General features: G+C 45.7%; 1 protein-coding gene across 1 annotated transcript in view; it reads right to left on the bottom strand.

The window, feature by feature from the left end:
* The window catches only part of CLPB (ClpB family mitochondrial disaggregase), a 134,405-nt gene that overhangs the window by 50,975 nt on the left and 67,454 nt on the right, over positions 1-15,976 (bottom strand). Inside the window, exon 6 of the mRNA XM_075919632.2 lies at positions 12,947-13,044. Coding sequence (XP_075775747.2) covers positions 12,947-13,044 — 98 coding nt within the window. The remainder of the gene's footprint in view (positions 1-12,946; positions 13,045-15,976) is intronic.

Raw genomic sequence — 15,976 nt, 5'->3', positions numbered from 1 at the left:
ATGGATAAGATCTGGAAAAGTAAAGCATTAGCTTAGGAACAAAGCTAAACGTCTTGAAAATGTGTATATTTAGCAACATGTTGTATGGATGTGAGACATGGGTGATAACGAAAGATTCAAAGAGAAGAATATTGGCATTCGAGAGGAGTTGTTATAGAAAGATTCTGAGAATAGGATGGATGCAGAAAGTCACCAACGAGGAATTATATAGGAAGATACAGCCAAAAGAGAATCTACTGCAGAAAGTTCTACAATGGAAGTTACAGCTATTTGGGCCTATCTGTAGAATGAACGACAAGAGAAAAGTTAAGACCCTGGTATTCGGCATAATGGATGGTCTGAATAGGAGAGGCAGACCCCACAGAGAATGGGTGGATGATCTAGTAGATTGGTGTGGAGCTAGTCTACAGAAACTAAGCCACTTCGCACTGGACCGGGAAAGATGGAAGGAAATAGTGAGGGAGGCGTTGGACACCAACAGGCGTTGAGCCCATGGTTGTTTGATGATGATGATGAGTAAAAATAAGCCAGTGCTTTGCAGAGTCCCTCCCACTGCCTCTGCCTGAGCACTTCTTTTGGGCAGGCCATGCTAAAGAGGCATCAGCATGTTGAGTGAAAGCACGCCTGAACTAAATTCTGCCCTATGTTGTTGTTTTATGCACTCCCTTGTCCTATGATTGCAGCAGTGTTTGAAACAGGAAAACACTTTGGATAAACAGGTCACTCAGGTGCCCGAGTTACAATGCTTAATGCAGTGCTGATGGGCCCATTGGGAAATGGATATGAAAAGGGCCCTATCAAATTCATGGTCATGAAAAATGTGTCACAGACCATGAAATCTGGTCTCCTCCATGAAATGTTGCTATCGTAGGGGGGCTGCCATACTGCCTTCCTTATTTCAGGGCTGCTGGTGGTGATGCTGCATTCAGAGCTGGATGCCTGGCCCAGCTTTAAAGGTAGCAGCACAAAAGGGTGGCATGGTATGGTACTGCTGTCCTTACTTCTGTGCTGCTGCTGGCAGCGGCACTGCCTTTTAAAATGGGCACCAGGCCAACAGCCACCACTCTCCGGCCACCCAGCTCTGAAGGCAGCACAGAAATAAGGATGTGTAATCTGCAAGTATTCTGCAACCCCTCCTACAATATCATTGTGACCCCACCCAGGACCCTCTTTTGGGTCTGGGCCCCCACAATTACCACTCTGAAATTTAAGATTGAATTATCTGAAACCATGTTGCTCTAGTACAGGGGTGGGGAACCTCAGGCCCCTGGCTTGTCTGGTGTTCCAGGCCACCCCTCATGGAACATGGCTGGAGCACACAAAATCTACTAGCTTGGGCTCCCCTAGTCTCTGGCATGCGAGGGGAATGTGGGGAGTGTCCTTCTCCTTGTCAGACAGGAGTCACATCAGTGAGGGTTTGTTCGTTTTGCCTCTCACTTGTGTATGGTCCCCGACTAATTTTTTTGTGGGTCAGTGGCCCACGACCTAAAAAAGGTTCCCTGCCCTTGCTCTAGTAGCTTTCCAGGCATCGAAGTAAAGGTGACTGTCTATTGTTCCTTCTTTCCCCCCTTTTTAAAGTGGGGCACTGTGTTAGTCTTTTTACAATCTTCTGGGACCTCTCCTGACATCCAGGAGTTTGTAAATATTATTGCTAGTGGCTCCTAGATTTCTTAAGCTAATACCTTCAGTACTCTTGGGTGAATAGCATTGGGTGAACAGCATCTCGCCCTCTTGACTGAATTCATTCATATTGGTCAGATGATATCTGATGTATTCTTTACTTATCCTGATTGGCATCCTTTCTTCTTTATTTTCTGTGGAAGCTCAGCTAGTTATCTGGTCATCTTCTGTTACCAGCTCACCTTCTCCACTGAACAGCAGACCTGCCACCCTTGATCTTTCTTTTTTCTCTGACACATTTGAAGAACTCCTTCTGGTTGTCCCTTGCATTCCTTGCCTGCTGTAATTCATTCTTTCCCTCAGCTTCCTGATTCTGTCCCTATACACACGTGCTATTCCATACAGCAGTGTTTCCCAATTGGTGCTCCGGGGAACCCTGGGGATCCGCAAAGCAAAAGCAAGGGTTCCGCGAAGAGCTGGCACTCCCCCGCCCCCTGTTAAAGAGACAGAGCCATGGCGAGGGTTTTTTTTTCCCCTCAACGAAACACGACAGGGGCCTTTTTTTTTTTTAAGGCAACTCTAGGGGTTCTGTGGCCAAATAAAATTGGGAAACTGACATATAGAATTCCTTGGTGACATGCCCCTTCTTCCATCTACTGTATGTATATGCCTTTTGGATTTTAAATAGCTCAACAACTCCTTGTGCAGCATTTGGGCCTTACATGGCTCTTCTTATCCTTCCTCTGCATTGGAATAGCTTGATACTGAGCCACCAGCATTATATCTTTTAGGAAATGACAGCCCCCTTTAACTCGTATCCTTCTTAATTAGTCTTTCCATGGGACCTTGCATACTATTTCTCCGAGTAGGTTGAAATCCACCTTTCTGAAATCCAGTATCCTTATTTTTCTGTTCCCCTGTCATAATTTCCACAGGATCTTGAATTCTGTCAGATCACGATCACTTCCTTTCCAGTTCCTGATCATCTGCGCATGCTCAAACAATTCACTCCTCTAGATCAAAACCAGATTAAAAATGGACAACCCTCTAGTTGATTCCTCAACCTTCTGAATCAGAAAGTCGTCCCCTCTGCACACTAAGAATTTGCAGGACATACTATGTTTTGCTGTGATAGTCTTCCAACAGATCTCAGAGAAGTCTCCCATTAGTACCAGCTCACGTGTGCTGGCTAATCTTGTTACCTGCATGTGGAATGACTCATTTGTTACCTCTTCTTGATTTGGTGGTTTATAACAGACCCCCACCATAAGGTCACAACTGATCTTTTCTCTTTTTATTGTCACCCAGAGACTCTCAGCAGGACTTTCACTCAGTTGTTCTTGGGCTGCAAAGCAAATGTATAAATTCTTGACATACAGTGCAACAAAGGGGAATAAGAACAACCCAGGAAACTACAGACCGGTCAGTTTAACGTCTGTCCCAGGGAAGATAATAGAGCAGGTAATTAAGGAAATCATATGCAAACACTTGGAAGGTAATAAAGTGATAGGGAATAGCCAGCATGGGTTTGTGAAGAACAAGTCATGCCAAACTAATCTGATAGCTTTCTTTGATAAGATAACGAGCCTTGTGGATAAGGGAGAAGCGGTGGATGTCATATACCTAGACTTTAGTAAGGCATTTAATACGGTCTCGCATGATATTCTTATTGATAAACTAGGCAAATATAACTTAGATAGGGCCACGATAAGGTGGGTGCATAATTGGCTGGATAACCGTAGTCAGAGAGTTGTTGTTAACGGTTCTAAATCCTGCTGGAAAGGGATAACAAGTGGAGTTCCTCAAGGGTCTGTTTTGGGACCCGTACTGTTCAATATCTTCATCAATGATGTAGATACTGGGATAGAGAGTACGCTTATTAAGTTTGCAGATGATACCAAACTGGGTGGGGTTGCGACTCCTTTGGAGGATAGGGACATAATTCAAAATGACCTTAGCAAGTTAGAGAAATGGTCAGAGGTAAACAGGATGAGGCTTAATAAAGAGAAATGCAAAGTGCTCCACTTAGGAAGGAACAATCAGTTCCATACATACAAGATGGGAAGCGACTGTCTAGGAAGGAGCATGGCGGAAAGGGATCTAGGGGTCATAGTGGACCACAAGTTGAATATGAGTCAACAGTTTGATGCTGTTGCAAAAAAAGCAAATATAATTCTAGGTTGTATCAACAGGTGTGTTGTAAGCAAAACTCGTTAAGTCATTCTGCCGCTCTACTCTGCGCTAGTTAGGCCTCAGCTGGAGTACTGTGTCCAGTTCTGGGCGCCACATTTCAAGAAAGATGTGGAGAAATTGGAAAGGGTACAGAGAAGAGCGACAAGAATGATTAAAGGTTTAGAGAACATGACCTATGAAGCCAGGCTTCATGAACTGGGCTTGTTTAGTTTGGAAAAAATAAGATTAAGGGGGGACATGATAACGGTTTTCAAATATCTAAAAGGGTGTCACAAGGAGGAAGGAGAAAATTTGTTCCTCTTGGTTTCTGAGGACAGGACAAGGAGTAATGGGCTTAAAGTGCAGCAGGGGAGGTTTAGATTGGACATTAGGAAAAAATTCCTAACTGTCAGGGTGGTCAAATATTGGAATAAATTGCCAAGGGAGGTGGTGGAATCTCCCTCTCTGGAGATATTTAAGAACAGGTTGGATAGACATCTGTCAGGGATGGTGTAGACGGAGCTTGGTCCTGCCTTGAGGGTGGGGGGCTGGACTCGATGACCTCTTGAGGTCCCTTCCAGTCCTATTATTCTATGATTCTATGATTCTATGACTTCCTCCTTTCCCTCCATGCCTATGCTTTCAGAACAAGCTATACAGGCAGTCCCCGGGTTACGTACAAGATAGGGACTGTAGGTTTGTTCTTAAGTTGAATCTGTATGTAAGTCGGAACTGGCGTCCAGATTCAGACACTGCTGAAACTGACCGCCAGTTCTGACTTACATACAGAATCAACTTAAGAACCCCAGGCGTCCCCAAGTCAGCTGCTGCTGAAACTGATCAGCAGCTGATTCCAGGAAGCCCGGGGCAGAGCAACTCTGCCTCGGGCTTCCTGTAGTCAGCGCTGGTCAGTTTCAGCAGAAGCTGACTTGGGGACGCCTGGGGCAGAGCAGCTGGGGTGCTACTGGACCAACCCAGCAGCACCCCATCTGCTCTACCCCAGACGTCCTGATTCAGCCGCTGCTGAAACTGACCAGCAGCGGCTGAATCAGGACCTGGGGCAGAGCAGCTGGGGTGCTGCCGGGTTGGTCCAGTAGTGCCCACGGGCGCTGCAGGACCAATCGGCAGCGCCCCAGCTGCTCTGCCCCAGAGTCCAAAACAAAAGCCTGGTCTGCTGGGGGGGGGGGGAGAGCACACTAGCTGCGCCCCCCCCCAGCAGACCAGGGACACGGGGAGCAGAGCCGCAGCGGCAGCGGGGTGCCGCGCCTCTGAGGCTTTGCTCTGGCAAAGCCTCAGAGGCAGGGACCCCGCCACGGCTGCGGCTTCAGTCTGGGTGCCTGTGGTCTGCTGGGGACAGTCCCCAGCAGAGCACAGGCACCCAGACTGGAGCGGCAGCAGCGGCGGTTCCCCGCGCCTCTGAGGCTTTGCTCTGGCAAAGCCTCAGAGGCGCGGGACCCCCCGCGGCTGCGGCTTCAGTCCTGGTGCCTGTGGTCTGCTGGGGACCGTCCCCAGCAGACCACAGGCACCGGGTCTCAAGGGGCAGCAGCAGCGGTTCCCGCGCTTCTGAGGCTTTGCTCTGGCAAAGCCTCAGAAGCGCGGGACCCGCCCGGTGCCCCTGGTCTGCTGGAGACGGTCTCCAGCAGACCAGGGGCACCGGAGCAGCTTACGAACGGGGCTTTCTCGCCCCGACTTCCGGGGCGAGAAAGCTCCGTTCGTAAGTGCGGATCTGACGTAAGTCGGGGACTGCCTGTATTCCTCAATGCTGGTGGTACTTCAGTCATGGGAGTTGTCCCACAAAGTCTCTAATGCCCAATTAAATCATGATTTTCTTCATATACTGTGACTTCTGGTTTATCCTGCTTGTTCTCCATATTCCTTGCATTTGTATACAACCATCATCATTTTGCAGACTGCCTTGTTGTTTTTCCACTTCTCTCTTTAAATGCCGCAGTGATTTCTAGTCCCTTCTCCAGAAATGAGCCCCTTCCTCTTGTTGTCATTACTGGAGCCTAGATGCGCATGGGCCAGATTTTTGTCACTTCTATAGCACCTAGTTTAAAGCTATTCTTATCAAGATCGCCAGATGATGTCCAAAGATGCTCTTCCCAATATTTGACAGAGGGAGCCCATCTCAACACAGTAATCCTCTTTAGGCAAATCCCTCTTGCCAATATCATCTGTGTAGTCACACATTTACTTCCACGATTTGACAGTTCCTTCCCGGACCTTTTCTTTCAACAGGGAAGATGGATGAGAACACCATTTGCTCCCTGAACTCTTTTATCCTTCTGCCCAGAGCCACACAGTCTGCAGTGATCCATTCAGGGTCATTTTTGGCAGTATCATGTGGATAAGTAGGAAGGGATAGTCGTCTAGGCAGACTGTCACATCCTGAATTCCAGCTCCAAGAAAGAAGCATGCATCTCAAAATTCCCTATTTGGACAGCAAATAGATGATTTTGTTCCCTTTAGGAGAGAGTCCCCAACCATCCCATCCTTCTCCTCCTTTGGAAAAGTGGCAGTCATGGAACACCCATCCTTAGGACAGCGCATCCCAAACCTTCTGGTCGATAGGGTCTCCTTCTGCTCTTTTCCCTCAGATGACTCTTCCAAGACATTCTCAGCAGTATCTGTGCAGAGAGCCTGAAGGCAGTTGCTTACTTCTAAACTGGTAAGTTGGTTCTTCTCCTCCTCCTCTCTCTCACACACTGCCAACCTTTTGCATTGTTTTTCAGTCCCCTCTCTACTGTCCTCTCTGATTATTCAGCATGCTGTGCCCAGCTTGCACTTTGTGTGGACTAGGTCACTTTTATTCTCCAGGAGAAAGAAAAACATGACACAACTTGTTCAAGTCACAACTGCTGATCCCTCACTATCCCTATTTTTTACCTTGCAATGTATCAAGAGCCTCCGGAGATGATATATTTACTGCTCATCTAAGCCTAAAGCAGAAACTCTTGTTGGCCTTCCTGCAGGCAAACTCCCTCTGTTGGCTTTTCCTCTCTTCACTGCTTCCTAAGACCTCAGCACACTTAGACTTCTGTAAGGCATTTAATTTGGTATTGCATGACATTGATTAAAAAACTAAAATGATACAATTAACATGGCGCATGAGGTAACCTGATGACAGTCTATATATTTGCATGAGAAACAAATATTTAGTAATGAGCTCTTTAATGTAGCAGAGAAGGGTCTAACACAATCCAGTGACTGGAAGTTGAAGCGAGATAAAAATCAGACTGGAAATAAGGCATGAATTTTAACACTGAGCAGAGTTTACCACTGGAACAATTTACCATGAGTCGTTGTGCATGCGTCATCTCCAACAATTTTTAAACCGAGAGTGGATATTTTTCTAAGAGTTCTGCTCTAGGAATTAGTTTGGAAAGTTCTTTGGCCTGTCTCAGATTTCATTATGACAATGGACCCTTCTGGCCTTAAAATCTATGAATTGCAAGGGGCGGGGTGTTATGGGTTTTTTTGGTTTGTTTTTAATTTAACACACTGAAGCCTCAAATTTGGGAGCAGAAACAAAACGCTTGCTCCAAATACCTGCAACGTGGTGGAGCCTGTGCCATCCTCCTGCACCCCAGACTAACTGAATGAAGCGCAGCACTTCTTAGAAAATGACTCCTGCTTTTTTAGGCACCAGGGTGACTGCAGAGGGTTGCAGAGACAGTGATGTAGCTGAGGACAGCAACCTGACTGAGTGTGAGATGAGGGACCGAAATGCTGGGACCCGTCTTTGATAGCTCTTTTAGTGTGACTCTGTGCTGTGTCTTTAAGATGTACCTCAGAGACGTTACAACCCAGGAGGATGTGCGGTGAAAGGGCTTTAAGCCAACTTTCTGCCCTCCACCTTCTTAGCTGTTCCAGGGCTGGAGAGGCCGCTGGTGTAACTCAGCCCTGGGCTTCAATATGGATTGCAGCACTGCCCTGAATCTCTGTAGGATCCCAGCCCTGTCACACCAGTGAGGGGGTCCTCAGGACCAGTCTCACACTTGTCTCATCAGAGTCTAGGGCTTTTAGAGCCCATTGGCCCTCCTACAGCCCTTTTACCCATAAAAAAGCAGGAGTGGGGGACAGGGTCTCACTCTGTTTAGTGGCAAGACAAAACTTTCACTGATTTTTGACACCAACCATTTTTCTCCCTGTGCATGACTGCGCAAGGCTCCTTACAATGCCATCACAATTGCTCCTTAATCTGCACCACTTACCTCCTTCCTGTCACCCTCAGACCAAGGCATTGCCACGTAGCACTGGCTGGAGCAGGCAGTGCTGCATTGGCAATACTAAAGAGGAAACCAAAAAGAGAGCCTGACCTTGTCAAATGTTCTCTGGGCAGGGGACCAGCCACCTGTGAAAGTGACACCCCATTACATGGCGCAAAGGGCTATGAATGGGGACTGCTTTCCCCCTCGGATAATTGATCTCTAGTCCTTATGATTAAACTTTTATGGAACATTATTGCCATATAAGTGGATTACACCAGTGTTACGTGCTCTGAAAGAGATGTGGGGACTGATGTTCTGTTCTTCTTGTGCTAGGCAGGAGGCAACAAAGCTTCTAGGTTCACCTGGGCTAAGAGATTCTTGTGACATGGTGCCAAATGAAAAGGAGGAGAACCCATCTTTTTAATAAGAGATGCACTCTATTAGCCTTATCTGGCCTCACCTTGAGAGAGCAATCTCTGGCTCCCAGTTGCTAATATGAGCATGGTAATTGTGATCACTGGCTTTTATTATTCTTTATCCAGTATGGCACCCCTCCCAGCCATGATTTCATTTACGGGAAAATATTCAAAGAACAGAGGTTCAAAAGCACAGCTGTTAGTGGGGCTGCGAGAACCTGGGCATGTGTAGGACACAACAACTTTTACATTACAGGAAAAGGAATTAAAAAGATTAAATAAACCAGGATTATGTATTTGTTTTCAGCTGGAAAACGTGTCAGGGATACGAACTAAGCTATTTAAGTAATGCCAGTCTTTAGAGATTTTCGGTGGCAGTTCATTCACGTCAAGGGGCAAATCTACTCCTGGAGTAACTCTGTTACAGCAAGGATTAATTTGGCTCAAGATCGTGTTCCTTATGAGGTTATTGGGATCCTTCTCGTGTATTTTAAAACATACAAGTATATCCTTGTGTAACTCTATGGAGGGACACTCTGAATAGTATGGATGTCTAAAACAGGAAGGGCATATAGCCTGAGAGAAAGCCTGCAAGAATGTGGGTGCCTAGTGATTTAAGATGTCTGGGATACAGGAAATCTACACTCTTATTCTTGCTGTGACAGGGATATGGAGCTTTTGGCAATCCGGAGGTCACCAGAACTATTGGTCCCTACTGGTTTTCCTACTGGTAGTCTCAACAGAGAGGTCAAGAACAGAACAGGCACTGTGACTAACTCAGAGCTGAGGCACATCATCTAGCTGGGGAAGCTGACTGCATTGCTTCTATTCTGGGGACAAAGCTAAGGACTTCAGTCTTCTGGGTTGTTAACTGGCCACCTTTCATCAGCAATACAACTCTCACAAGGTTAAACTTGGCCTCTTTACTACCCTACTTTGGCACATTCCTTTACGCTTAGCCCTGTCTGTGTGGCAACACCTTCAGGGTTCATTAACTTTGTTTAACAATGTGAATCAGCTGGCCTATACATAAAACAAGATTATAATAACACAGCAGAAGTATGCACAGAATTATTTTAAAATAAATTTAAAAATACATATGAAAACTCCTTGTTACTCTGTCACCATGATATGTAAATAAAATATATGTGATATGTCTATCTGGTGAATAGCCCCGCCAATTCATTCTCCAACTGTGATTAAAATGAGAAATAAATTCTCAAAGGGTCTCAGTGGAATGAATATGCAGGAGTGGGAAGGCAACCCTGATACCATCATATCCCCCTCAGCAGAATATTCATCATAAACCAGCTACACAGACTTATGTTTTATATACACCCTGAATCATTTTCATCAGCAACATCCACATATATTTATTTCCCCTCTCTCCTCCATCTACTCACTCGCTGACGCTGGACTCCAGAGGCCATTTAACCAAGAGATGACTTTTTTTTTCTCCTCTCAATGATTTAAGAAGTTTCTCTCAACATTTCTGTTTTAAAACTTTTACAGAGCAGCCCTGTTACAGCTCACTCTGAGCAATGCCCCAAGATGAGAAGCATCTATGTTCTATGGAGAACTGCTCCATTCCAGCTCTTCCTTCTTGTAACAGCAGTGCACGGTAAGAAGACATGGCATTAGTCTGGAGGTTAGCGCAGGGAACTGCCTTCTCTCTTAGCTCTACCAAAGACTTCCTGTGTGACCTTTTGGCCAAGACTCTCGGTCTAACCAGTTAATGTGTTTTTACTTTGTCTGCACTAGACACTAGGCTTTTCTTAAAACCATGCTAATTGGCAGCTAGCTAACATAGCTTAACACACCTCTCATTTTCCCAGCTTAGACAAGTTTTTAGGCCCACATTCTCAAGAGAGCAAATTCAATGTTTAAAGTTGGGAAAGCAAAAACAGGCACCCAAATTTAGAGGCCCCTTCTGAAAACATGGGCCGTAACCTTTATGGGCCTCAGCTTCCCTATCTGTAAAATGGGGACCCTGATACTTACCCACTTTGTAGGAAAGTTGTGAGGCTTAATGCACTGGGTAACTTGAGATTCTTAGAAGAACAGCACTCCAGATGTGTAAATCACCCTTGTTACCCCCCATAACAATGTCATTATTATTTTAATAAATACTTGTACTTAATAACTTTTAATGCTGCCTAACACTGGCATCAGTTCTACCTGTCTAATGCCCAGGAGCTTTATAATTACAAGGAAGAGAGGAGAATGTTCAATCTGAGTTCAGTTCTCTGCTCTGCCAGACTTATATTGGTGACCCTGGGCAAGTCACTTATCCCCTCTGTTCCTCTGTTTTCTGCGTAAGGAAATAGTGGCATTACAAGTTTTCCCTGCTCCAGACCTATTCACTCCCTGTGCTCTTTAGTGCAACTGCTGATCTCAATTCCTCCAATTGCTTTGTTTTTTTCTCCCCTTTGCAAACACATCCTTGTGGAGTAGGTAAGTCTTAATGTATCAAGGGAGCAAAGGAGTCTTAGAGAGGTTAGGTGAATGATCCAAAGCCATTCCAGAAGCTACCCCTGGTGCTCAGGAGTTCCTGGATTCCAGTCCTGCGACTCAGCCAGTGGGTGAGATCTCAGACTAGTATCTGTCTTAAACCCACAAAACCCAGGCGTTTCAGAAGAGAAGACGGAGACAGCGCTTTGATGTTACTGTACTCTGCTTGGAGGCTACATGGGCAAGGGGACAACAAGTAATCTTATTTCTGGTATGCATCACAACAGTGAGCCACAAAAAGCAACACAAAGGGCAGAACAGTTGGCACGGACATATCCGAAGATAATTCTAACATTTTTGAGTTCTATATCATATATATCAAGCGGGGTGCCCCAAGGGCTGGATCTAGAGCCGGTTTTATTCAACATCCTTATTAATGACTTGAATGAGGGGATGGGTTGCACAGCAAGTTTGCAGATGACACTAAGTTAGGGGGAGAGGTAGATACACTGGAGAGTAGCGATCAAGGCTGGCCTACAACATTTTGGAACCTGAGGCAGGGAGCTCAAATGATGCCCCCATTCCCTCTCGCTTGGGCCAAAACTTTGAAAGGTCTGAATTCTCTGGGTCCTAGTGGTACCTCTCCCCACAGTCTGGCACCTGAGGCAGCTGCCCCAGTTTGCCCCATGGTAAGGCCAGCCTTGGTAGTGATAGGGTCCGGAGTGACCTCGACAAATTGGAGGATTGCGCCAAAAGAAATCTGATGAGGTTCAACAAGGACAAGTGCAGAGTCCTGCACTTGGGACAGAAGAATCCCTAGCATTGTTAAAGGTTGGGACCAACTGGCTAAGTAGCAGTTTGGCAGAAAAAGACTTGAGGATTACAGTGGAGAAGCTGGATATGAGTCAACAGGGTGCTAATGGCATATTAGGGTGCATTAGGAGGAGCATTTCCAGCAGATCAAGGGAAGAGATTGTCCCCCTTTATTCAGCACCAGTGAGGCCACATCTGGAGTACTGTGTCCAAGTATGGGCCCCCCACGACAGAAAGGATGTGGACGAATTGGAGAGACTCCAGCGGAGAGCAGTGAAAATGATTAGGGGGTTGGAGCACATGATTTACAAGGATAGGCTGAAGGATTTGGGCTTTTTAGTCCACAGACAAGAAGAGAGGGGGGATTTGATAGCAGCCTTCAACTTCCTGAAGGGGGGGTTTCAAAAAGGATGGAGAGAGACTGTTCTCAATGGTGATAGATGACAGAACTAGGAGCAAGCTGCAGTGGGGGAGGTCTAGGTTGGATATTAGGAAAAACAATTTCACTAGGAGGGTGGTGAAGCACTGGAATGGGTTACCTAGGGAGGGGGTGGAACTGCCATCCCTAGATGTTTTTATGTCCCAGCTTGACAAAGCTCTGGCTGGGATGATTAATTTGGAGTTGGTCCAGCTTTGGGCAGGGGGCTGGACCCAACGACTCCTGAGGTCTCTTCCAACACTATGATTCTATGATCTTTAAGACAGATCTGAAGATACTCTGCATGGCGTTCCAGAGACACTGAAAGGATCAGAGATGTAACCATGCAAAGCTATCTTTCTAAAAGGTGTAGGGGCTAGAACAGTGATAGAAATGTAGCCGTGTTAGTCTGGGGTAGTTGAAGCAAAATGCAGGACAATGTAGCACTTTAAAGACTAACAAGATGGTTTATTAGATGATGAGCTTTCGCGGGCCAGACCCACTTCCTCAGATCAAATAGTGGAAGAAAGTAGTCACAACCATATATACCAAAGGATACAATTTAAAAAAATGAACAAATATGAAAAGGACAAATCACATTGCAGAACAGGAGGGGGATGCGGGGGGGGGGGGGGAAGAAGGAAGGTAAGTGTCTGTGAATTGATGATATTAGAGGTAGGGAGAGTGGGATGTTTGTGAGTTAATGGTATTAGAGGTGATAATTGGGGAAACTGTCTTGGTAATGGGTGAGAAAGTTCAAAGTCACAGGCCCTCTCCTTTGAAGTCTTGTCTTTGTAGTCGGAAAGAAAATAGTAAGTCACCTGAATCTTTAGCAGACTTACCTTTGTTTCTGATGCTTTCAGAAGTTTCATGACCTCCCCGTCACGGGCATAATCCAGTGGTGTGTGCCCCATTTCATTTCTCTGCAGGGGGCTGGCACCTGATTGCAAGGGGGAAAGGAGAGATCAGAGTTCAAACCTGGGGCACAATAAACATGAAGCACACCTTGTGTCTCCCCACGCTCCCCAGTGTTCTCTTCTAGCCTTTGCTTTAAGGGATATTCAGATCACAAAGGGACAGTGGACAACCAGCACCTGGAAGGATGTCAGGAGAATAACAAAAGAAGAATGTCACTGGTAACAAAGCACATGGAGTTCCTGAAACAAAACACAGCAACTGGGCCTATGGCAGCTCCATGGAACTACTTCAGTTGCAACTGAATGCGGTATTCTTCTTCGCCTCTGATCAGAACTGTTGTCTAGGACTGCTGTGGCCTGTTAAACTGCTGCTGCCTTCTGCCGCAGAGGTGGCTGCATTTCAGCAGTGGTTCTTCTTCCAAGAGGCAACTAATCTCTTTGTGGGTTACAAAAACAGTCAGAGACACCTTCACAGACACCCTTAAGAGAGCCATGTACTAACACTGAGAACGCATCCCAACAACTCACCACCACCCGAACCAGACTGAACTCGTCAAAACAAAGAGCAAATGAACTGACTCCAGGTGCCTTGGCAAAAGATAGGGCAAAATATGGTGCAATGGCTATTTGGTCCGAGATTAAGATTGGTAGATGTAATAAGGATGCCAGGGAAGTAGTCAAGGATACAAGAGACCTCACTGGATGAGACTCAGGGTATCCTAGCATTTCATGATATACCTGCAAAGGCAGAGATGCATCTCAACACCCATACCACATGAATAGTAGCCTGCTGTCTCCAACCAGAAAATGAGGGCTATGAAATATCCAATCTGTGGGTAACCCGACACGCTGAGGTTTTAACCAGCAAGCTTGCATTAATTAGCCAGTCAGTATCTTCTAAAGTGACAGTGGTCTGAGAAACCTTGAGAAGCAGCGACGTTCTGTGGACAAAGCACAAGACTTGGAGCAAGGGATTCCAGGGTTCTGCTTAATGGTTCTGACACTGACTCTGTCTGCCCATCAGTAAAATGGGGATAACATTTACAAGAGTACCTGGGAGAGGATAGTGAACATCTGTACAGTGCTCAGAAAAAACGTAACTCACCAAAGTACTATTATGCTGTTCCTTCAACTAAACCAAGTTATTATAAATAAATTCTTTCCTATTAGTCTACATGGGATATTTGGAAGAGCAAACTCAGTTGCTCTAATTAACATAGACTGATGAGGCTGTATTTTTGCCTCTCAAATGTAGTCTGCCCCACAAAGCACACTATCAACACTAACAGTGAACAGCAATCATATTAAACCTAAGAGCTGTCACTGAAAGGGCTCTTTGCTATCACGAACTGAAGAGATTAGCCACTTTTAAGCGCTGGCATCGGGGATCTATATTTGCTTACAGAATGAAAAATGTGCTCCATAAACATTCGACACAGAGTAATTTCTATTGCAAGCCTTGTCATTGCAAATAAAGAATATGATGAGGACAGGTGAGATTGTATACTGCCTGGGCTGGCCACTCAATATATTTTAAAGAGACAGAGGCCCCAAAACGTACCCACAGTCCTGATGTTTTCAAAAACACCTTCAGTTTGTGCTAGTATGAGTAGGGAGCAAGGAAAAGTTTTCTGGGCTCTTCGGATGAAGATATCCTGGAGGCCAGGTCTGGTTTCATTTCAGGATGGCCGAGGGTTTCTTTTTGCCCTGGATCTATCAATAATGTCTATCCAATATTGGCCTAATCCCCTTGTTAATAATGGCTTTGACGACTTGACTAATTGCTGCAATAATTGATAGAACCTGACTCATACAACTGGTCGATTTCACCTCAATAAAATATTACGCTTTAATAAATAACAGTGTCACTCCGTGTGCTAATAGAACACAAAAGTGGCTACTAGTTCATAAGAGCCCTGTCCTGACCTTCCTTCGCCATCCCCCCACCCCCATGTCTTCCCCACAAGCCAGGCAGCTGGTCCAGAGAGCAGAGCCTTTTGGACAGAGCAGTCTTGGCAATCTATTGTGTGCACACTCAGAGGGCTCCAACCTTTAGATCCTTAATAGTAGGCAATTTGTCACCTCCCACTAGCTGTCTCTAGCGGGGGATCAACACCTGGGCAACACCCCAGGCTGTGCAAGGCACCCACGTCCCCCTTGCTCATATTAGTAGGCTCTGGCTTATAATATTTGATAAATAGCATGCTAGTTCACTTCTAGCATCAGTGCAGCAATGTGGAACTGGAGCAGCTGCATAAGGTCACTCATTGGGGAAATATGTTTCTGTCAGTGGTATTGAAAAAAGTTTAGTGGAGTGACAGGTCTCAATTTTTCAAATTTTATTAACTCCATCCGCTTAACAATTTGTCATGAATTCCTTCAGATTCCAGATAACTGTCAATAGGGCTCAGGATGGGTGGGTGCTGGCGCAGCACAGATTTATGCTGCTTTATTCGGTGGCAAGTTTTTAATAGCTCCTAGTGGGGGGAGGGGAGAGGAGAACAGCACATGAAAAGGACAACCCTATGCACAGAATGTAGGAGAGACTGAAGCTTTCTCAAGCCTCCTGCAATGATGGGGGCAGGGGAGAGAAGGATCCTTAGTGGCGATTTTGTTCTGACTTTCTTGTTTAAAAGTTACAAGCTACTGAGATGGGAACCAGTAAAGGTATCAATGCTTGGGGCCCATTCCCAGCTCTGCCATGAATGACCTTTGGGCAAGTCACTTTCCGTTTCTCTCTCAATAATTTAGTTTCTTCTGTACAATGGGGATAATACTTCCTACCACACAATGGGTATTATGAGGGGCACAAACAACACTGATGGGGCTGTAAGAACATAAGGCAATTACTTTTCTCTAAGAGGTGGATAGAGAAGAAAATTGCATTAGTTGCAACACAGCACACAGTATAGTCGGGCGTTATGCAAACTATGGTACAGACTGTAGTTCCACCAA

This window comes from Pelodiscus sinensis, chromosome 1 (assembly GCF_052426305.1).
Source record: "Pelodiscus sinensis isolate ZL-2025 chromosome 1, ASM5242630v1, whole genome shotgun sequence".
Lineage (NCBI taxonomy): Eukaryota > Metazoa > Chordata > Testudines > Trionychidae > Pelodiscus > Pelodiscus sinensis.
This window is presented reverse-complemented; position numbering and strand designations above follow the sequence as displayed.